General features: G+C 40.2%; 1 protein-coding gene across 5 annotated transcripts in view; it reads left to right on the top strand.

Annotated features, from left to right (window-relative positions):
• Nucleotides 1–22808, top strand: part of NRG1 (neuregulin 1) — a 950601-nt gene that overhangs the window by 739601 nt on the left and 188192 nt on the right. For 4 of the 5 annotated variants that reach the window (XM_054566057.1, XM_054566056.1, XM_054566060.1 and 1 more), the window contains exon 1: nucleotides 13486–14058. The exons of the other annotated variant lie outside the window; for it this stretch is intronic. In XM_054566057.1, coding sequence (XP_054422032.1) covers nucleotides 13953–14058 — 106 coding nt within the window. In that variant the 5' untranslated portion in view covers nucleotides 13486–13952. Of the gene's footprint in view, nucleotides 1–13485; nucleotides 14059–22808 lie in introns of those variants that run through there. 5 annotated transcript variants of the gene reach the window in all.

Raw genomic sequence — 22808 nt, 5'->3', positions numbered from 1 at the left:
GGCCAATAACATATGAGCAATGTAATCAGGCATGGTCCTTATTTCCTAGGGTTTGCAATGTAGGGAAGAAAGATTAGGCCAAAGAGTAATATTAAAGATATTAATTATTTTTTTACTCTGGACCATTTTTAAGAAATATATGCAAAGAGATCTGCATTTTTTAGCAGTACCAGTCATGGTGTTAATGAGCAAACACATGCAATACCCTTGACTGCAGGAAGAGCACATTATCTTTACCAGCATGTGCCCCTTACCCAGAAGCTCTGGGAGAAGCTTCATAAGCCTGTGTGCTCAAAGCAGGGTGGGGAGGGCAATGGAAGGATGATCTGAATCATTCAGGGTTGATCATGCGAACACCATGACTTGAAAAGTTAAAAAAGAACCAACTACTTAGTCAAATGTCAACGGAGGAAACCCTGTTAAATGTGTCTGCATTTTACTTGATTCCTCAAGATATGTTTATAGTCTCCTTCAAACATAAGTGATTTTGGTGGTGTTTTATGAAAAATAAAGGAAAATTACAAAAGAAAATTTAGTTACTGGCCTTGGAAGAGTGTCCTGCCAGCATGGAGCTCTGAAAATTCACCATAATCTCATGTTAGTTCATATGATTTCAAAACATGGCAAGTATGACTGAAGACATATAAGTCTAATTAAATATTAGCTCCATCATCATGGAATGGTGATACTAAAACATTTAGGTGATAGTTCATGAGGGCTTTTAAAATGGTCTGAAGCTCTGTCTACAAAAACATTAATGTCTGATTGTACAAACAATTTCATTGATATACTTGTTCAAACCAATGTGGATAGTTCAGACCTCACGTTCCAATATTTCCTTCAGAACTGGTGCTTAATTTGTCAAATCAGGCTCACTATATTCTTTCATTATTCACTTTACTTTGCCTATATAGATGGTCTGTAGGCTGAGTTAAAGCATATATATTATTGAACATTCTGAGATTGTTCCAGGAGTTGAAAATTTTAGATTATTTTCATTTCTTGGAATTAGTTAATGAATATCACAATTTTCTTTGAAAAAAACATATTTGAGCCAAAGTGGCTCTAGAGAAGAGTACTTCATGTTTTAATAAGTTTGGGAAAAAGAAAGAAATTTATCTGGTCACAGAAAGAACTTTTCTAAATGGCATGACTATAATTTCATTATGGCTGATTCTATGGACTTGAAATATTTTACTCTGCTTTTCTGTTTCCTAAAGAAGTTTCCATTTGGGTTATTTGTACAGATCAGCAGATAAATACTTAGGTACTAGAGCAAAAACAGCACAAACACATCCTTTTTCCATGTCAAAAATTTTGCTGTTTGGGACCATGGGCCTTCCTTTGGAACCTGTACACAGCTCCTGAATGAATCCTGAGGCTGATATAAAGGGTGGGGCAAAAGTAAGTTTATAGTCGTTTGTATGGAAAACAATACAATAATTAATAAATAATAATACAAGAATAAACTGTTTCATGTACTTATAACTATAAAGGTACTTTTGCCCCACTATCTTTGAGTTAAATTGTTATTATTTATAAAAAAGCTTTTTATGTCTACTAAGAATGGACATCAGAGTTGATACAGCATTCATCCCCATGGCACATACTTTACCTTACTGATTATTTTGGCAGAAAACATATACCCAAAATATCCCTGTGAAAAATAAAAACAAATTGCTATCCTCCAAAAATAGAAAAAAGTCACAACTGTTCAGGTTCCCATTGGACCTGTGGACGAGGCTCATCAACTTCCTTGCAGTCCATTTGATGTCTGTGAGTCTGGATCAAGCTCAGAGAAAGGGCTGGGGGCAGGGTCGTCTGCAAACAGAAGAGCTAGGATTTCTGAGTTGGGTTTGATCTCCTGGTATCTGCGAAATTTTCCTAATTACCTCCCCCTGGGCCTTGTTTTATCCTTTCAAAAAATAAGTTTTATAATCTAATGATGTAAGACATAAAGAGGATGTTTAGAGCCTGAAAAGAGCTTTGGAGGCTTCTTGTCCTTTATTTATCGTTTTCATTTTACGGATGAAGAAAGTAAAAGCTAAGAAAGTTAAACGACTCCCCCTGTCCACAGAGCTAGGAAATGGCAGAGCTGGGAGAGTCGCTGCAGATTCCAAAATTTCCTTCTATTGGCCATTTCCATTTCCCCTCTATATCTTGCTGTTTAAAGCACTGTATAAATTAAAATGTCTTTATAAATGCACTAGTTTGCCATTGCTGTGTAACAAGTTACCCCAATTTTAGCATCCAAAAAATGTAATATTTATTTATTAGCTCTCAGTTCTGTCAGTCAGAAGTCTGCACGTGGCATAACTGGGTCCTCTGCTTAAGATCTTACCAGACTGAAGTCAAGTGGTTCAATGGGCTGTGTTCTAATCTGGAGCTCAGGTCTTCTTCCAGGTTTATCCAGGTCTTAGGGACAATTCAGCTCCTTGTGGTTGTAGGACAGATGCCCCCATTCTCTTGCTAGAGGGTGTCCTTTGTTCTTAGGCATGTGATCCTCTCACTACATGACAGCTGCCTCTTCAAAGCCAACAGAATAGTTTTTAACTTTAGGAAAACCCAAGCCCCCTTAAAAGGACTCCCCTTTTATGGTCAGGACCATGAATTTGCTTAAAGTCAACTGGGTGGTAGCATAATCACAGAAGTGGTATCCCATAATTTCCCTAGGTCCTGCCCAGACTCAAGTGGAAGAGATCATAGTCATATACCAGAAACAGAAATCTTATGCTTAGAATTAGAATTCTGTTTACCAAATCAGTAATATTCTAGCCATTCAAGTACTCCTTTTCCCCTGCGCTGCTTCCCCATGGGGCGAGTTTAGTCATCTGTACCACAGAAAACCCAGGAAGGGATGAGGAAAGGAAGTGAATTAGGAGCCATGTGGTGAAAACTTCAAATCCATTTAATAATGCCCTATTTATGGTTTTACTTATTTTATATCCTCAAGTACCAATGGCCTAGAATACTTCAGCATTACCTACTCAGGAACTACTGAATATTTAAAAAATTACCTCTTTTTGGGGGGGGCATAAAGCTCCCCTTTGTAAAGTTGACTTGAAATTAGAGATTTGGGGAAACCTGGGCTGGGTTGGTGAGGAGCAGTAACAGCTAGAAGCCTGGTGACAGTGGCAACCAGAAGAGGTGCCATTTTCCTAGTATCTACTGTGAGCTGGACACTTGACTCACATGAGCTCATTTAATGCTCACATCAGTGATGTTATAATAGGTATTATAATCTTTCCTTTTTGACACTCATCCTTACCCAAGGACATGCTCATTGATTTTAGAGAGAGGGTCAGGGAGAGAGAGAGAGGGAAACCCTAACGCGAGAAACATCAATCTATTGCCTCTCTGATGTGCCCAGCCCCGCAATGTGCGCTGACACTCTCCCCTCACCAACTCCCCACACTCCCCAATCGGGGACCTGACCTGCAACCAAGGCATGTGCTCTGACTGAGAATCAAACCCACGACCTTTTGGTTTATGAGTTGAATGCTGTAACCAACTGAGCCACATTCACCAGAGCAAGGACAGTCTCTCTTTATCAAGCTCCCATCCAGACTCAAGGCAGAGACTGATCTTCAGAGGATCTCAGGTCAGAGAGGTTGGGGCTGCTGAGGGACAAAGGCCCTCTGAGAGTAAGGCCATTTGAAGTAATAGAAACATTGCAACGTAAAGGTACTTTATTTCTCCCTTCTAGAGTTATAATTAAATATTTCAGAAGTCAAAATGAAGGCTATACATAATAAAGTAATTTCTCTTTTATAGAGGAATTTACAGAAAAGGGATTAGTTGAATTTTATAATACCTCATTGTGATGATTAATGAGTCATGAGTATTGATATTATTGTTTTAATGTGGGGCAATAAGGCATAGAGTAGGTAAACAAGTGGTAAAGCAGATTTAAGTAGATAAAAATGTAGTGACAGAAATCAAGGAGCTTTGTTCTTGAATCCTGCTAACTGTAACTTTGGTTGAACAAATCAATTAAGATATAACTCACACAGCTGCAGAGCCTGGAAAAGTTGCAGTTACTTCATGGAAGTCCAGTTTGCGTTGGAGTAAAAAAGTAATTTGGAGAGATTTCAAAACCCTTCAATGGCTGCTCAATCACTCTGAAGCTGAATTAACTGTCAATTGTGAATTCTTTGAATACATCCAGAGTCTCTTTGTTTGAATATTGTAAGTCGAGTGTGTACATTAAAGAGATACAGGGATGATTCCTGAGGTGACATTCCTACTTAGCAGAGAGACAGACCTGAAGAGAAATAACTAAAATAATGTAGGTACTAAACTGAAGATACATACAAGGAAGGTACATATGCAGCAGCAATTGGTGCCGTTTGGGAGCATCTGGGAAAACAGAAGAGGTGAATTTTGAGAATCTGGAAGGAATAGTAGAAGTCTACAAGGTAGAAAAGGGGACGGAAATTCTAGGTATAGGGGGAAAACAGAGTGAAAGGCATAGAAGTAAGAAAAGATATACTTTAGTGTGACTAGAATACACTGCACAGAAAAAGATAGAAAAGAAGTGGAATATATCTGTGGCACTTAGATTATGAAGGACTTGGCTACCCGCTAAAGATAATTTTCAACTTCATAGCAACAGGAATCCACTAGAGATATTAAGCCAAGAATGAGAAGATTATAGCTGTATTTTTGAAGATTAACTTGTAGCAAGAAGGAGGATGGCTGAGTGTGGCGAGTGAGACGAGAACTAACCGAAGGCCAAAGAATGACAGAGGACCCAGACTGGCGAGAAGCCACGGAAGGGGAGATGAGTTTAAAATCCGCGTCAGAGGGGAATGCCCTTGAAATGGGGGGACCAAATGGCTGGAATCAGGGAGGAGAGGAAGGTGAGTGGAGAAAAATAAAGGATGATGCCTGTTTTCTGATCTTGAGCTATGATATTTAGTACATATGTATGTACATTGTATGTATGTATGTATTTTTCTGGGAAGGAAGGATGGGAATTAATAAAGTATCTTTTGGACATGTTCCATGTGAGGTAGTTGGAAACAGAGGCTTATAGTTCAGAAAAATATTATACACACACATTAGTGAATGATCAACATTTGAGGTAGTGACAGTGAATGACATTTTGATAGGATTATCATGTAGTTAAAAAGAAAAGTTTTTAATATTGGGCTATGAGCTGGCACTTAAGAAACAGGTAGAAAAAATGAATTAGGAAAAAGAGAGCAAATTCTACCACTGAGATATTCCTGTGAGTTCCAGGAGAAGGTTTCAAGGTGACGTGTATCAGTGTGCCCTCGGCACAAGGGATCAAAAGCGCACACTTCATCTGACAACTAGGAAGGAAGCGGTGAATTTTGAGCAGTTTCATTAGATTGGTGGTGAGTAGAGGAAGGAGATGGATTCCTTGAGCTGAGGAATAAAAAAGAAGGGATAGTGTTGTTTGTAAAAGGAAAGGGGGATCAAAAGAAAGGTTTCTGTTATGGTTTCTTTGTTGGAATGGGGAAAGAAAACGTTCACAGAGAAAACTGGGTAATTGGGGTGACCTGCCATTAGGGATTGACAGGGCAGATACAGAAGTAGGAGGAGGGAAAGAATTGGTAATACTTTAATGAAAGGGTTTTTTTTAGGTAAAAGAAAAAAAGTAAATTTTACAAGAAAAAATGAGCTGAGAACATGTGTATAAAGTTCTTTATGTTCCCCTTCTGAGATAGAAGGATACAGCTTAAGTTCCCAAAATAAACACATAACTGATACAAATCCTAGCACATTGCTGGCACTCATGGGTTTACTTATTATCATGAGAATAAAAGTGATAGTGGATTTTTACCTCATTCTGTTAGACTCTCTTTTGGAAACAACAAAAACAACAGAAAAAGAGATCCTGAAATTCCAAAGCAAGATAAATGACACCTAAGTAAAAATGACTTTCTCCTTCTACTTACAAAATCAGGGCTGGTTTTGGTCAGTCTCAAAGACAGGAGTCTCAGTTGGAGTGACAGACTTTTTTGTCCCTGACTGGATCTGCTTTATGGTATCTTCAGGATTTCAGTCCACTCAAGGACTGAACAAAGATCACTTGCCAATGCTACCCCAGGCCTATTTTAGACATTCAGTTAGATATTTGGGTCCACGATCACCCCCCAGAATTTCTCTAGGCCCCAAAGAATCCTAAGTGTTAGGTGGACCCTAAACAAGACCAGAGCTCCCCTCAACATTTGAATTAGGTGGTTTTCACCTTGCACCTATGGGAAAGAGTTGGAACAAACCCAGTCTTTATGATTAAGCAGAAAAAACAATATTTTCCATAAGAATGTAATATTCTGCATGGTTGGTCACCAGTTATTTTTTGGACGGTCATTTGGTTTCTGTCAAGTTGGCTAATTGTTCTGCTAAATTATCTTTAAAAGATGACTTACCTTGCTGAGTTGTTAATACATGTGAAATTCTTTTCCCAAATGAATGAGAATTGAAAGATATATATACATATATGTTTAATGCACACATTCACAAAAATTTCCAAACATTTATATAGTGTGTTGAAATTTAGTCTCTTGTGACGTAACTTAAATTCTAGGCGCAGGTCCAGCGGTGGAGATAACTGTGACATTCCACCCAGAACTTCACTCTTGGCTCTTAACTTACAACTAAAAATCCCTCTTCAAGTCAGATATATGAAGTATTGGGCTCTAACAGAGGAGGAACTGAATAAAAGGGAGTGTATTCATAAAAATTCAGTAAGGAAGTTCGAAAGAATGGTGTGGGAAGAAAGAAAAAAGAATAATTGTGGTGTTATTACATGCCTGGGCCAGGTACAGAATGTCAAGGGTTAGTGCTTCATTCCAGGCAGCCCAGTTATCATGATGACATTATGAAATAATTTCCTACACAGTGTAATCTGGAAGTGCTTTCTACCAGGTGTCTCTTATGAGGCATACAAAAGGAGAGAGTTAATAGGTTAAATTACTCTTACTGTTCAAATATTTGAAGTACTAATTCATCACTCGTGACATTAAATTTATATTTTAACATGGTTATAAATTTAAGAGGGGTGAATCTTTTCACAAAAATGAATAAAGTGCCTCTTGAAAGGGAAGATGTTCACCTTGGAGAAGATCTTGTGGGGTAACTCTTAAAAGTCATGGAAGCATCTGAATCTCTTGGCTGTGTGTTAGATGTTCACAGAACCCGAACCCCAGGTGTGTGTGGAGAAACCCCTTTGTCTTTGCTGTATGGAAGGGGTGACAGGAAGGGCTCAAAATACTAGAGGAATTAAAGCTGGACACAAAGCTTCCTCTAGGTGCAATTTGCTGAAATGACTGCGTGTGGACCTCCACTAGTCTGTAAAGAGATAAATAATTGTATGGGGAGAGGAACCTTATATTGCGCCCAAGCTAGAAAGGGTTTTTGAACAGCAGTGTGTTTGCAAGTTTTCATCCATTATAATTTTGTTAGAACATCCTTGTAAAACCCCAGCTGTTTTATGGATCTCTTTGACATGTCACAAGGACCCAAGAGAGGAAATGGAGCCAATAAATGTAATCTAAAGGCGCAACTTGCAGAAGCACTTTAGGAAAAAATAAGTAATTATCCTTCTTGACATTTCACCGTCTCATGAAAGTTATCACCTCACCTCTTAAAGTTTTGAGATTATACTGATTAGTCAAGGTTTTTTAAAAATATGCTTCTTCTTAGAAATGCTATTTCAACAGAAATTAGTACATGGTGTTACCCCTGGTATCATATCATTATCATTTTTAAAGTTTGACCAAATACACATAAACACACACACGTATATGCTTGTAGAGTCTTAGAGTCATCTGAAAGTAACTCTTCATACTCATGTAGTCACCAGTTAGCAAAATGTGTGTGATTGGCTGCGGCAGGACAGGCACAGTGCTAGGGATGTCACAAAGAACGTGAAATAGTCACGGTCTTTACCCTCAAAGAGATCTGCCCAGTGGGAACAGGTCATTGTAAAAAACAAACAATTCTATAATAACAAAATGAGGGAAAAAGTTAGGAAGAAGATATGAAAGTGATGGGAGGTTAAAACCATTCTCAAAGGTAATGGAAAGCTTTTCTGAGTCATCGAAATCCAGGGGCAGCCTCCGAAATCAGTGCAATGAAGCGAAGTGCAGTAGCCGCGGAACGATGCCGGCCGAGGAGAGAGCAAGGGCGAGGCCCGGAGGCGGGAGGGCGAGGCAGGCTGCCGCGGTGCAGGCCTCGGAGAGGACGGGGCGAAGCACAGCCAGACAGGCTGGAGTTAGACACCGCCTGACCCTTTGAGAGCATTCGATGTGGTTCCAGGAAGCAAAACTGGGTTAGAATTACAGTTCAAAGAGGCTCCTCTCACTGCTGTATGTGGCAAAGTAATTGGAGGGAGCAAGGGACCAGGTAGAAAGCTTTACTACGGTCAAAGCAAAGAAAGGATAACGACTTGGATTTGGGTGGTAGAGAGTAAAGACGGGTAAAAGGACACTGACATCAAATGACAGGACTTGGAGATGGGTTGGTGGTAGAAAAAGTGTCAGAGATTATTATCAGATAGGTAATTAGTAATTGATTGAGAGAAAATGGTAATATTAGAACCAAGCTTTTACTATTTATCCTATTTCATTTAAATTCATTCTATGCAAAACCATTCAGTGCTTACTGGGTGCGGAGTGTGGTGCTGGGGATTCTAATGGCTCGCCGGGTGCGGGAGGAGCCTCACGGGATAATCCCTGCCACTTAGAGGCTCACATTCAAATACAACGTTTCCATTCCCAATGGAGGAAAGAGAAACAATAACTATACACCCACACACCTATATGTGCACACGCATACAAATAAACACAGCTGTATGCACTCATGCATGTCTGTATATGTACATTACATATGTATATTTCAATTTGAGGTATTTGCATCTCAATTAAGTACATCTCAATTAAGTACATGTTGCAAGAAGATTGAGGAAGTCAAAAATAAATCATTACTGTGAAGGTGAGGGAGAGAATTCAACAAGTTGCATGAGACTATTTTCTTCTTAAATAAAATGTTTCAAAAAACTATTGAGTCTTACATGTTCATCTTATTACAGAAGAGATTTGTGATACTGACTCTATTTTTAAAATAGAATTAATAAAAAGAAATTAGGCACTAGGCTTCAGCTAAAAAAAAATCGTTTTAATCTATGATGAGTAATCTTGAGATTACAATCATGACAGTAATCAGTAATAATGATAAATATTAATAACAATAATCATCAGTGTGTAGTAATTTTTAAAAATTGCACAAACAAGCAGAAAAACAGATTTCATTTTAGTGTTGTTTGAAAATTACCCTTTTTTAGTATTTATCATTGGATTCTAAAGTCACAGTTTTGTTCTCAAATTGACTCACTCTCTTCACAGCACAGAGAAGATGGTTAATTAGTAACTCTGTTAAATATTTGCCAAATGTAATGTAAGATACCATTTCCAGTTTTGCCGGGGCATGTCACTGGTCAGAAGCTCTTTGTTGAAAAAATTCCACTTGTATGTTGGTTCTAAGGGTCTAAACATACAGGATAATTGCTAATCTGTGGATTCTTAAGGCTCCTTTCATCTCATTTTCCTCACATGATAGTCTTTGCTTGTTTCAGTTTTGTGTGTATTTCTTTTGATTGCTTGTTAATGTCTCCTCTTTACAGTGATAGTATTATCTAATCTCTAAGATAGTATAGAATTGTCCTTAACCATTACTACAATTGTGCAGATGGTGGAATATGCTTGGAACTACTAGAGGTAAATTTACCATGAAGCTAAGGAAGCCTACTCTTCAGGCCCTCTTACATCCAACAGTCCCTTTAATGTTCTTGGCATTAAATTTGCATTTTTCATTTTTTATTCTTTTCCTTTAAAAACATCTCCCAAATGTTATGAGCTTCAGGCCCTGGACAACTTATGTGGCCCTACTTTTCATTTGTATTGTAATAATACACTTGTTTTTATACCTTTCTCACAGAACGTAGCTTCATGAGAATAGGGGTGATTTTTGTTTTTCAGCTGTCTAGCATTTATTTCAGTAAGTGCTTGGTAAATGAATGAATAAGCCATGCACAATTAGTGTTCGTTTTGGAGCAAGCTCTGGGGAGGGAGACTGTCTCTTGCATTCATGCATCTTCATGGATGCCAGCTTTGTTGCAAACTTTTAAAAAAAGTGACCTTTTTATAAATTGTCTTAAGTCACTTCATTATATCTATTTGCAACAGATAGGTAGATTAAATTCTCATTCTTGTTAACATGCGCAGTAGTTTGCAAAAATGCAATCTATCTTCACGTGTTAAGGTTCTTTCATTTTGTTTATTTTTTTCTTTTAAAATTTTTCTTGGAGTATTTTCAAATGAGAATTAGTGAGAGAAAAGGTCAGCTCTGTAGATTCTAAGGATGCTTCTAAAAGTTAAGTCTTGACCAAAAAAAAGAAAAAATATGGCACATGATTACATTTGTTTTAAGCTGTCATTTCATATAAGATATCCATTTTGCCCTGTTTCTCAAGTTGCTTATTTATAAATCTCCACTCTATTTTTCAGGAGTCGACATTGCTGACAGCTTGGCATATGTTACATAAGAGCCAATATCCCCTGTATGATACATACTCTAAGAGTTGAACAGTACCCAACAAATTAATAAATTATACCATGAAGATATTTCATCCTTCCTAAATTAGACAATTAAGGATAATATTTTTATTTTCAAAAAAGCAAAAATATTCTTCCATCTCTTGTTCTAATAATTTATACTTTTTAAAAAATTCACTTGCTACTTCCTGACCACAGAGATTTAAGGACAACCTCAAATTCTTGGTAAATCACAAATATTTAACTATCAAAGAAATGAAGTTTTATTTGGTTAATCTTTTAGCTAGTCATAAATAACATAATAAGTTAAGTCTCTGAACAAGTAACATGAGGTAACATAAAGGATAAAGACTTACAGCAATGTATTAGTAGAAAAAAATGTTTGGACTTTGCCATGAATTCCGTGACAAGCCTGTGGCAACTGACAATTAAAATACGACACTAGAATCTGAACAAAGTCCCAGGAAGCAACCTCATCAACAACTGCTGCTTCATCATCTTTCTTTAATGTTCTTTCAACATTTATCCTTGTGCTTTTTGTCCTCCTTTTTTTTTTTCTATCACACCAAACCAAGGAAAAATAATTACTGACTGTTCATTTGTATCCAACTTCCTCCCTTCCTATCCATTCGGTCCCCAGGCCTGAGATTTCCATAGGAACCCTGAGGTGACTTCATGGCTCTCATGTTTTATTGTAAAGGGACTGCATATCAGCAAGCTTTTCTGTCCATCATTCATGCTTGATTAGGAAAAACTGTACTACTACAGATTTGTTCCAATGGAAACTTATCACCAATTTGTGGAATATTCCATTATCCTCACTGAAAAATGCAATAAGGAATTAATAAGCTGTTTTGTGAAGTAAAACATCTAGATCCAAAACAAAAGTGATGAGTTATAGTAGAATTACAGTATTTCCATAGCTAGGGGTTTTACTACTGGCTTTTTTTTAAGGTCTGAAACTTTTTTTAAACTCCAAAATATGTTTTCCTTTCTGTCCTTCAATTTTAACATAATGATATATTTGACAACATGTAGTTATTTTATACTAAGCCCTTCTAGGGTCTTGTATCCTGGAGATAAAGCACCCTTTTTGAAAGGACTCCCTTTTTCTAAATTTGACTGTTTCCTGCTTATTGAGAGTGTCCCCTCCTGGGAAAGCAGGGTTATTTCAGCCAGCCCTGGGACTCCGTTTTACATTAGGTTCTGCGGAATATTATAGTGCTATTCAGATACAGCCATAATCTTTTCCTTCATTTTCCTCTTTTTATGGCCCAGTGAAAGTCACATTCATGTTGTTGAAAGGTTATTAGAAGATATTTGAATATCACACTTTCAACATAAGGATGTCAAGGCTGCTCAGATGCCTTTTAACAATTAAAGCCACCCAATAGAGTTGGGTTCTTATTACCATGCTAATTAAATGGGAATACAATTGTTCTAATTTTAGGACAGTTTCGAAATGAATGTTTTTGTCCCCCTCCCTTCCCACATTCAAGGAGGCGCCCCAGGTATCATCTTTATTTGAAGCGTGGCAATTCGAAAATATACCCAGAAGGCTCTGTGTAGGTGATGGTTCAGTTCGCATTGACCCCACAGAATGGAAAATCAGGAGCAAGTCACTTTTAAAAGGGAATAAGTTAATTTCATATATGGATCGTTCATACTCACCTCTTCCTCACCACAATACAAATCTATCACTGTGAATTAACATTCGAAGCTAGCCACAGCTGCGATGTAACTCGGGGAACGTTTTCCTGCCGTGACTCTGGATCATTCTGCGGTGCGGATTCCTCTGGCCTTTTAACTTTTGTCCCGTGCAGCTGGCTGCTAACGTTTTGTGGATCTCACTGCTCTTTAGAATTCTCCGCCAGAGGGAGGACAAGGGACGAAGAAGCAGGCTTCACCCTCAGTTCCGAGGAAAGTTTGAATCCCAAAAAGCTAGCGTTAACGAATCAAAGACCTCCTGCACTGGCTCTCCATTCTACCGCCCAGCCTTATCACTCGGCAGAACTGAGGGACCCCCAGCTATTGCAGTAGTTTTGTTGATCACCTTTTACAGTTCATTTGAAATTAAGTTGCAGTGAGAGATAGTGTAGGACACCCGCTTTGAAGAGGTCAGGTTACTGTTATTTCTTTTAGGAAGAGCTGAAGATGAGGTTTAACAGGCACGTTGTTAAGCCCATGAAAATGGGACACACGCACACTCACACAATTAATCAGATCCACGAAGATGGTGCGATCTCCTTCACCACCTTCAAGGTTTACTGAGCCTTTACTGTGTACCCAGGACTGTCTTACACGCAAATCCCTTCCACTCTTTGCCCTACGTGCGTGTAACTCACTAAAGTAAGAAAGGAATGAACCCAACCTCTCTTGGGGAAACAGCAAACATTCCTCTCCTTCCCAGGGGTTCCAGAGCTTTACTTTGGGCGCGGGGGCAGGTGTCAGAATTCCAAACTTTTGTCTCCAACGCTTCTCTGCATTAAAGAGAACGGGCCAACCCTTAGGGGCGCTGCCTAGCTCAGGACAGGGAAGAGCGCGAGTCCCTAGGTCCCCTCTTTAGTCCTTGAATCTACCCGGGGCCGCCCGTTTCGGTTCCCGCAGCGGCCGCGGCTGCAGAGTCTCCGCGCAGGTTCCAGCGACCCCTGTCGGGGGTTCCCTGCAGCCGCTGGGCCCGCCACCGCCCCCCGCCCGCCAGGCCGGGCTCTGGGAGAGAAAGGGGCTGCGCCCAGGAGCGCGGAGCCCAGGCTCCTCCCGGTGGCGTGTCCGCGCCTCGGGGTGGGGGTGTGGTAGGGAAGAGGGAGGGGGCGAGGGAGGGGAGGGTAAGAAGGAGGCGCCAGCCTCCAACCTGCGGGCGGGAGGTGGGTGGCTGTGGGGCAATTGAAAAAGAGCCGGCGAGGAGTTCCCCAAAACTTGTCCCAACTCCGGGCTAGTGCGGAGGGCAGGAGCGGAGCAGCAGAGCTGCCTGGGCGATGCGAGAGCGGGCAGGACAGTGAACCCCTCTCCGTCTTCGGGCTGCAAGCGCGCGGGACAGAGGCCAAGACAGGAGCGGATAAAGGCAAGACCCAGTGCGGCGGGAACCACAGAGGACTTCCTAGGGCGACAGGAGCAGCACCGAGAGCCAGGGCGACCTCCTGACGGAGCCACCACTAGTCCCAGGTGGCCCTGACCGCACGCCGCGTCCGCGCCGCTCCCCGCAGGCGACAGGAGACGCCCCCTGTGCAGCACGAGCGCCGCAGCCCGGTCGCTCTCCCCATCGAGGGACAAACTTTTCCCAAATCCTATCTAAGCCCTCGGACCAAACTTGTCGCGCGTCGTCTTCCCCTGGAGCCGTCCGCGCGGAGTGTGCACTTCTCAGGCGAGATGTCCGAGCGCAAAGAAGGCAGAGGCAAGGGAAAGGGCAAGAAGAAGGACCGAGGCTCCGGCAAGAAGCCCCCGTCCGCGCCCGCGTCCGGCGGCCAGAGCCCAGGTGAGTGCGCGGCACGAGGGCTCCGCGATCCTCCTCCTCCTCCGGTGCGTCGCCTCTCCCTCGCCCGCCCATGCCCTACGCTCCGGGCGTCCGCGGGGCCGGGCGGTTCTCGCCCTCCGTGGAGCCGCCGCTTATCTGGGAGCCCAGCCTCACTCGGGCGCCCGCACTTCGCGCGCAGGGCCAGGGGCAGCAGCCCCGGCCCGCACTCCCGACGGTACGGGACAAGCAGTGCTCCCAGGTACAGGTTTTTACCAGCAACTCCGCCGAGCCCAGCCCGGGAGCGGAACCCGGAGTGGTGCGCCGGTGTCCGGAGCCAGGAGGGCTTTGCACGGGCCCCGTCTGCCCTCTAGCGAGAGAAGCGGGAACGGGCCTCCCATCGGTGTGCGGGGCTCGGAAAATCCGGGTGGTCGAGAGAGAGGCCGCTTGAGCGGCTGCGCACCGGTGTTTTGGGCAGAGGGGCGGGAGGTGGAGGGTCGCGGCGGGTGCGTACCTCCCCCCGCCCCGGCGCCCCCATTCATTCCTGCGGTATTGGAACTCTGATCAGCTGAGAGGGATTCCTAGAGGTCAGCAAAAAAGATGAAATCTAGTCCAGTGCCAGGAATCAGGTCTGTTCCAAATAAGTTCTCAAACTTTCGGTTTGGCAGTTCTAGTGTTGAAGAACTCCTTGATAAATACGTGGTCCATTTATGTTCTCAGGAGGTGTCAAAAAGTAAAAGGTGATCCGAATTTTTGAACCCAGCTGTTTACAGGTTATATAATGAAATGAAATGGCAGTTGAGGCTTTCTAGGGACAAATCTTGTATTTGAAAATCAACACGGACATCAATGACAGTTTCACCTTCTATTTCCCTAAGAAGAGCTGACGCTTTAGACGTTGTCTTGGACAGAGGAGGCATCCCAAATAAATCGTTGTTTATGAGTGGTTGAGTGAAAACGATGCTTTAAAAAAGAGAGGAAGGGGAAGTATATAGGATTATTTTTTTCCTGCCATAAGTCACTTGGAGCACCCCCCAACATTTGTTATGCAGCACTTCGGAAGAGTTAATTGAACAGCACTTGCTACTACTGGAGCTGAAAAAAAATAAGCCGAAGTATTTGCCTTTCCTCACAGGAAGAAAACAGATTTTGCCGTCTTCTTATTCGCATCACTGATAGCATTTCAGAGCCTGGCTTGCTGGCAAAGACCTCGACCAGGTTTTGAGCAAAACAAACATTGAACAGAGAGTAATTGTTTGGTTACTGACCATTCCTGTGCATGCTTCTATAATAAGATACTGCTGATCAGATTCACCTTAATTACCTTCATTAGCCCTAATGAGGGTATACTGAAATTTCCCTTACTTTTACCCTGTGTTTTGACAATATTATATAGCATTTTATTTGACAAGGCATGAAAACGTGGAGCTGGTTAGCCACCTCTCTAAGTGACTTTCTCTGTTGTCCTTTCGGAGGTCATTGTAGTAAATTGAAGAGACCTTAGACCTAACCAAAACTGTTCTGTTGCCAAGAGTTAATTGTAGGGCCTTGTAGGTGTTCGGGGTCCTGCCTGTGAATATGCTGCCTTCAGAAGTTTCTATGATCCTCTGCAGGTAGGTGGTCTGAAGAATTAAGGGCGGGCAATGGTTTAAAGTAGCATCCCTTTCAAGTAACAGGTTTGCACTTGGTCAGGGGTTCGTAGCAACAGTGCCTTAGCACAGACGTTGCAAATAAGCAGCAGGCAGTTCCATGGGGGAGAAACAAACTTAAGAGGAAGCAGGCATTTCTATGCCCTGCAGGTCTTATCTGCTAGGAAGGTAGCAGTGTTGGGACTACCTGATGTTCTCTCTTGACACGGGTTCAAGAATTTCCTTGGTGGCTCTCGTTCTGTTTTTCATGCCTGAAGCTGTGATTCCTTCTAAACCAGGTAGACTGGCACTCTCTTTAACTGACATTCTCTCTACTCTCTTACTGAAAAAATTGGGGTGAACTCATCTCTAGGTTAGTATTTAGTATGTTTGTCTCTCTTTGCTATCAGGTAGTAAGTAGTCTTCAATGGGAAGGAAACTTTTACCCCAACCAGGACACCTTGTGCTTGCTAAGCCGTATAAACCATATAAGAATGTTTATTCTTCATTTGATGCAAAAAGAAAGCTCAACTTGGAAATAGCTTTGTATAAAAGCACAGGGCATTAAATAGTATTGCTTTGCAATCGGTGTTTCTCTCCTTCTTGTCATTTTCCTTGTAATGGTAAGTACCAGTGTACTCTTCCTTATCTTAAGAGAATGGATAACTGATAGCCAGAATGGTTTGCCAGAGAAACACACACCTCTTTTTCAATCTTTTTATGCACTTTTTATATGGGGCATCCTCAAAAGGAGGACCTTTAGGTGCCAAAACTATGGTATTGCCACTTGCCAGCCCAAATTAGGACTGACGCAGACACCCATCTCTTGCATGGCTCCTGCAGGAGTGCCCTTTGGCCTCAAGTGTCACCCCTTTCATGAGACAGCCACTGAAACTTGCGTCTTAGATGATGCACTTGCAATAGCCAGGCCTCTCTGTGGATGTTGTAACAGTGCTTCATTATGGTCGAGGGACATATAAGGCTGCGAGAACTCAGCCCTGCAGCCCCGCTGTGTGCTGTCTTACACGCAGACACATAAACACATCTGTCGGGGGGACATTTTCAGGGGGAAAAGGCATCTTTAACTCTCATGAGCCATGTGCGACTGATATGTGATACATACATGGCTATTTTCATAGCATCTGCATTTTTGTACAATTAACTGAATATTAAATTGCACACTATTAGGGCTGCAGATGTTCAACAGAATTATCTATTCCATAATACTGGCTCTTGTAAGTCCCAAGCCCTTGGAGTCATTAATTCCTCTTCTTTTCTCAAAAGAAGCAACCTCAGTATAATCCTGGGCTTTGTGACGTGGATCCATGTACCAAGGCCTGTGATAGCTGGGGTCCCCTACATGACAGACCTCCAGTGTCCCACGCTCTTCCTAGTGATTCACTTTAACACACTTTTCCTATTGAAGCCCGAATTACAAAACCAGAAATTTGTTTGTTTTTTCTTTTTGGTATTTGGCTCTAAGTTTCCCTTTTGAATCTGTTTGCTGATATGTTTTTCTTTCATTAAACACCGCAAAGGATTCTTTTTCATTCTCTTAAATGACCGAGAACAAACTGATTAGCAAGCCTCGCCCAGTTCTAGAACTATGGGGTCTCCCTTCACTTTTGGCAGAAGAGGCATTTATGAGTATAAGTGGTGGAAAAATCGAGAAACCTAGTATCCCAAATGGGTGGAAGGAGGGCCCTGCTCTCTCCCGATGACGTCACTCACCTGTTTCTTTAACTAAGCAGCTTCCCAGGGTGAAGTGCTGGTAAACATTCTTGGCTATGAAGTGTCCTGTCAGTAACAGGCAGCGAGTGTTTACAGAACAGGAGGAATGTCCAGTGAGTGATCTGTTTCAACTTGGTTACTTGTATCCACTTACCTTATGTAATTGTTAAAAACATTTAGTAGTATTTATAGAATGAAATAGGATTTATTTGGAAACATTTTTGAAGCAGAAAGTGGGAGAGACTTGAGATATTACTCTCATACTTGCGAAATGAGAAAATGATTTTGATGGGAGAATGAGGAGGAATATATATATATCAGAAAATATTGAACCAGCATGAGAACAGTAACCACCTATGTGCCAGGCACTCTGCTGGACACTTATATTTATTAAAAAGAGGTCCGCTATTTGTCTAATATCTTACCATGTTCTAGGCAGTATAACAGATGTTTATGTGTTTTATCACCTGTCCTTTAGGAAGGAAAATGCCTCCCGGTTAGGCAGCAAGAGGAGGATGCCTGGTACCTCGCTCTGCAGCCAGATGGCCTGGGTTCAAGTCCTAGTTGTGCTGCTCCGTACCGGGATAGTCGTGGGAAAGTTACTTAGTCTCTCCATGCCTGAGTTTCCTTATATATAAAATTGGGATAATAACATTATTATTATCATGAGGTTATTATGAGGCTTACATGAGATAATCCATGAAAGCCTTCTGAACATTGTCCATCATGTAGTAAGTGCTCAATAAATCTTAGCTCTGTTTATAAAATTACTTTAGAACAAATTGTCTGTGTCTTTGCAAAGATATTTGATATAATTTTCAAAATGTACCTTTTATGGTCAAAAATAATCCAAAGCCGGCCTTAGATTAGAGTGAGTATAAATATTAATATCTGCTTCCTGTAAATATAGAGAAAAGGGGATAAGTATGTCAAATACCATAACTGCCTATGTGAATAATGAAAACAGTCCTGAATTCAGTGTAAATATTGAAAGTAGGGTGAGGTGCAACATAATTTTATCTCTGGCAGAAAAATCTTGAGATTTCAAGCTATGAGAAGATTTTGAAACACGGCTCCTTCTCTGGCAACACTGAGGCGTCCATGCTTAAACCTCACTTTATTATACAGGATGCATAATCTCTTTTGGGACTAGTACAAACTGCAGCAATTGAAAAGGAAAGTGTGTATTAACATGTTCTTTGCTATCTTTTTATCAAGTGTGACTGCATCTTGCCAGTGAGTTTCATAGAATTGAGTGCAGGTGTTTCTAAATATAAAAAAATTAATGAAAATAATAAATCCACATTTCATACTATTTTCTTTCCTCCCCCTCCTCACTAGGAAAGCTCTATGTAGTGTTCGAAGTTCTGGGAGTGTGATTCTTCCCAAATCAGTGTTTTATGAGCATTCTTTAAGTAGCATGTTAAAGTTCACTTTTCTAACAGTACTGAGAGTTTAATCATGTTCTATTCTGATAGAAGAAAACAAACCAAGTGTCAATATTTTGGGTGAGTGACATTATTTGCTCAAAGAAGCAAATAAATGGGCACTAGATTTATTGGAGGGATCACCTCATAGATTTTATAAGTGTCTAACCACTATGCTTCACACCAAAACTAATATAAAATAACATCGAATGTCAACTTTAATTGAAAAATTAAAAATGCTCATACAAATAAAGAAGCAAATAATGGACTTCTGATATTTTAGTGAATCCTAGAGCTCTCCTCTTAACAAGCAGAAGATAGAAAAAAATTAAATCACATAGTATTAGCTTAGAAAACAGATTTATCTGAACCAGAGAAAAATAATATCCATTCAATATACTATTAGGTACATTAAATGAAATTCCCCCATAGAAACAAGTGATGTTTGGAACCCACCCTAACCCTACGCATGTCTGCATGTGTGTGTGTGTCCTTGAATGAGTTTTAATAGATTTTTTAAAAAGCCACCAAAATGCCAATAGATGTCAGTGTTTGTTGCTTTTGAAGAAGTAAGGCTTAGGAAAAAAAAAAAAAAGAGCTTACTTTATTCTCGGTTTTAAGTAAAATAAAGCTGGCTACTTAAAAAAAAACTGACAATTAATGATACCCTATATAACTTTGCTTACTTATATGTTGTTAATGAAACTATGCTTCACACCCCTTTCTTTTAAATACTTAAAGATGCCTCAGCAATAAACTCCCCCAAAATTCAGAATGTAGGCTGAAAATAACACTAATCAGTCGATATTTCGTCTTTTTTTTTTAAATTTAGAAACAATTATTTGAGAATTTTGTTACACTTTGGAATTATTTTGCATTTAAACTTTAAGTTAATTATGCATGCTTCTCCTGTCACCTCGATGAAGAATGAGCAAGTGCATTTTTGGGTCCAACTCAAGTGAGACCTGTGTAGTTCCGCCTGTGGAAGGCCCAAGATGACCAGATTCCTCTTTTCTTGTCTTCCCCGCGTCACCTTTCTGTGGCCTCCAGAGGGTGCTCCAAGAGCATTACATTGCTATTCCCCAAAGAATGACTCCTTTTTTTTTTTATTATTATTTTTTTATTTTTTCTACCACCATAATCAAATTTATTATTCCAATGGCACTAATACAGCTGGAGGCGCTCATGGTGACGTCGCGCAAGATTTCCTGCCTTCTAGCTTCTGTCCAAACAAATGTCTACCCACTTGCTCTTTTTTTCTGTTCAGTTACTTCGGTATTCTGGGCAACCTTTGCGGAAGAAGAAGGTGCAGATTTCTTGAGTTAGCTGCTTCAGCAGGAGTTTGTTTTCCAGCCTGACCAAGTAGCCCGAATTCACAAAGAATTCTGAATCAGATCATTCAGAGATGTCATCCTGATGACGACGATGCAGGCTTCAACTTGCAAGGGGACAGAGAGGGGTTCATTTTAACCACCATCTTGATCCCAGAGGACCGAGTATCTTAAAAGCACCTTTCAGTTGCCTCTTACTCCTTTTGAATACGTTCAGGCAGTACCCGCAGCAAGTTTCCTTTAAGTTTCATTACAGCATTGCAAAACTGTATGGGAAAGCATGAAACCTGAGCAAAGGATCTTTACGGACATTTGTTTTCATGTCTTCACACTCTGTCCTCAGCCCCTGGCTAACATGTTTGGAGCCTACTTTGACTGAGTTACATATCTTTAAGAATGGGTTTGAATGACTAATTCTTTTGGATCACGGATCATGGGCTAATATGTAACACCGTCATGTAGTCCCTGTTATTTGTGCATGATTTCATCCCCCTGTGCACTTGCCATCTTCATCATGAATTACTCCCATTATATTACTCCCCTTCTCTTTTCAAAGTGCAATGTGGGTCACGTTGTTTTGGTCTGCGAAAGGTATTATTGATGGGAGGTAGGTAGCCTTTGCCCCGCCACCGCGTCCCAAACCCTTCATTTCACAGCTTCAGGAGGCAGGCAGCTGGCTCCTCTGGGCAGCTGTTGAGTGTCAGTTTCAATGATGTGAGAGTCAGGGAATGTTTTATTAGGTTGAACCATATGAAATTGTCAAATTTTTAAGTCATACATGACTGACTATTGTCAGTGTCATAGAGTTTAATCTAATATTTGAACTCTTTATGCTTTATGTGTTATTTTAAATAATACGGTAATGACAACTTTGAAAAAAATTCTTACAGGCGTTGGTGATTAAATGAGGTTAAAGTAATAGATAAAAGGAATGTGAGCTAGGAAATCATTGAGCTGGTGGCATTTTCTCCAATAAATAGATCAGGTCATATGATAGCCATATAAAATGAATTCAGCAAAAAATTAGAGAGGCGGGGAAGGAGCATTTCCCTTGGAGAGAAAAGTTGTACATTTATACCACAACCTGTAACTTATTTTTATTGGACATGTTAGCAAGCTGTTATCATGCTTTATCTTACCCATGGTATTTCTACAGAGATTACAGAGATTTGAGTAGGAAATATTGGCGATTGGTGAGTAATCCTATCTTTATTTAATGGGATAATATTTAGAAAATTTTTTCCTAGTTTCACTGTACTACAATAATTCAATTTCTCTAGTAGTTTTACTAAGCGTGAATTTCATTGTCAAGTGAAAATGCATCTCATTTTGAATGGTCCAAATTACTATATAAATAGGGTTAAATATAGATAAAGCCACTGTTTTAAAGTGCGTAAGTTTGTGCTTGTGATTGTAACGCATTTGTTTCTTGCATATAATCTTACAATTGTAGAGACAAATGGCATTTTTTAAAAGCTATAGCAGTCTTAGCTATTCCATAATGAATCTAAAACAAATCTTTAAAAGGAAATGTCTAAAATCCAATTTGGAATGATTTTTTTTTCAGAACAAAAACATTTATAAATACAGTGAAATGTTTTGAATACTGAACATCTTATATTTAAATACTCCAAAATTGAAAGTTGAAATTGCTACATATTTTATGATTTTTTTCAAAAAAATATTATTCAACCTTATGCAAGGCAAAGTTTGAATATTAATTATGCATAGAAAACTTTCTCTCTTAAAGTCCTAATGTTTTACAACTTAAAGTCTTGGATCTTAGCTGTGTAGCATGTCATTTATTAGAAATTTTCATTTGTATAAAATAAGAAATCACACATGTGAACTGGCAAGAAATGCATTCAAAAATCAAAAAAGGAAAAATTGAAGGAGATAGTCAACAGTATTTAAAAGAAAATAATGCTAATTGCTAATGTTTTTAATAATGCTAAGAGAACTTTTTTTCATAGAAATAAATACATATGTTGCTATTTAATGTTTAGATATATGTACTCTGTGAATCAAATGTTATTTTCCATTCTAAAGTTTATCGGGACTTAGAAAAGTTTCTGGTTGTCCCTGAGTGTGTCTGTTCTCCCCTCTCCTCATCTTATTCCTTGGACTTTCTGCATATTAGAAGACAGTGTTGTAATTTGCTCTAAGAATAGTTGATATAGGATAAGGGAACTCATTTTGGACACAGCATGCTATAGTGCCTACAATGCGCCTACAGTGTGAACATTTGCACTTGCATGTGAACACTTGAATCATGTTTAACCTGAGTTGGTTTAGGAACAAATTTTTTTTTGCAGCTCTTGTGTCTACAGTATGAACGTATGAATTATGTTTAACAGGTTAGTATATGAAAAAAAATTTTTTAGTAATTTTTTAAGGAAGGTCTTTTTTAAAAATTTATTTATTTATTTTTTTAGAGAAGGGAAAGGAGGGAGAAAAAGGGAGAGAAACATCAGTGTGTGGTTCCATCTCATGTACCCCCTGCTGGGGATCTGGCCTACAACCTGGGCATGTCCTCTGTGCTGGGAACTGAGCCCGCAACCTTTTGGTTTGCAAACTGGTGCTCAATCCACTGAGCCACACCAGCCAGGGCTGAAAAAAAAGTTTTCGATGGACCTTCCCTTTTTCTTCTGTCCCAC

Source organism: Pteronotus mesoamericanus, unplaced genomic scaffold (genome assembly GCF_021234165.1).
Source record: "Pteronotus mesoamericanus isolate MK-2021 breed Mesoamerican mustached bat unplaced genomic scaffold, CSHL_Meso_final contig_169, whole genome shotgun sequence".
Classification (NCBI taxonomy): domain Eukaryota; kingdom Metazoa; phylum Chordata; class Mammalia; order Chiroptera; family Mormoopidae; genus Pteronotus; species Pteronotus mesoamericanus.
The sequence above is the reverse complement of the archived record's forward strand: the minus strand, read 5'-3'. Positions and strand labels throughout refer to the sequence as shown.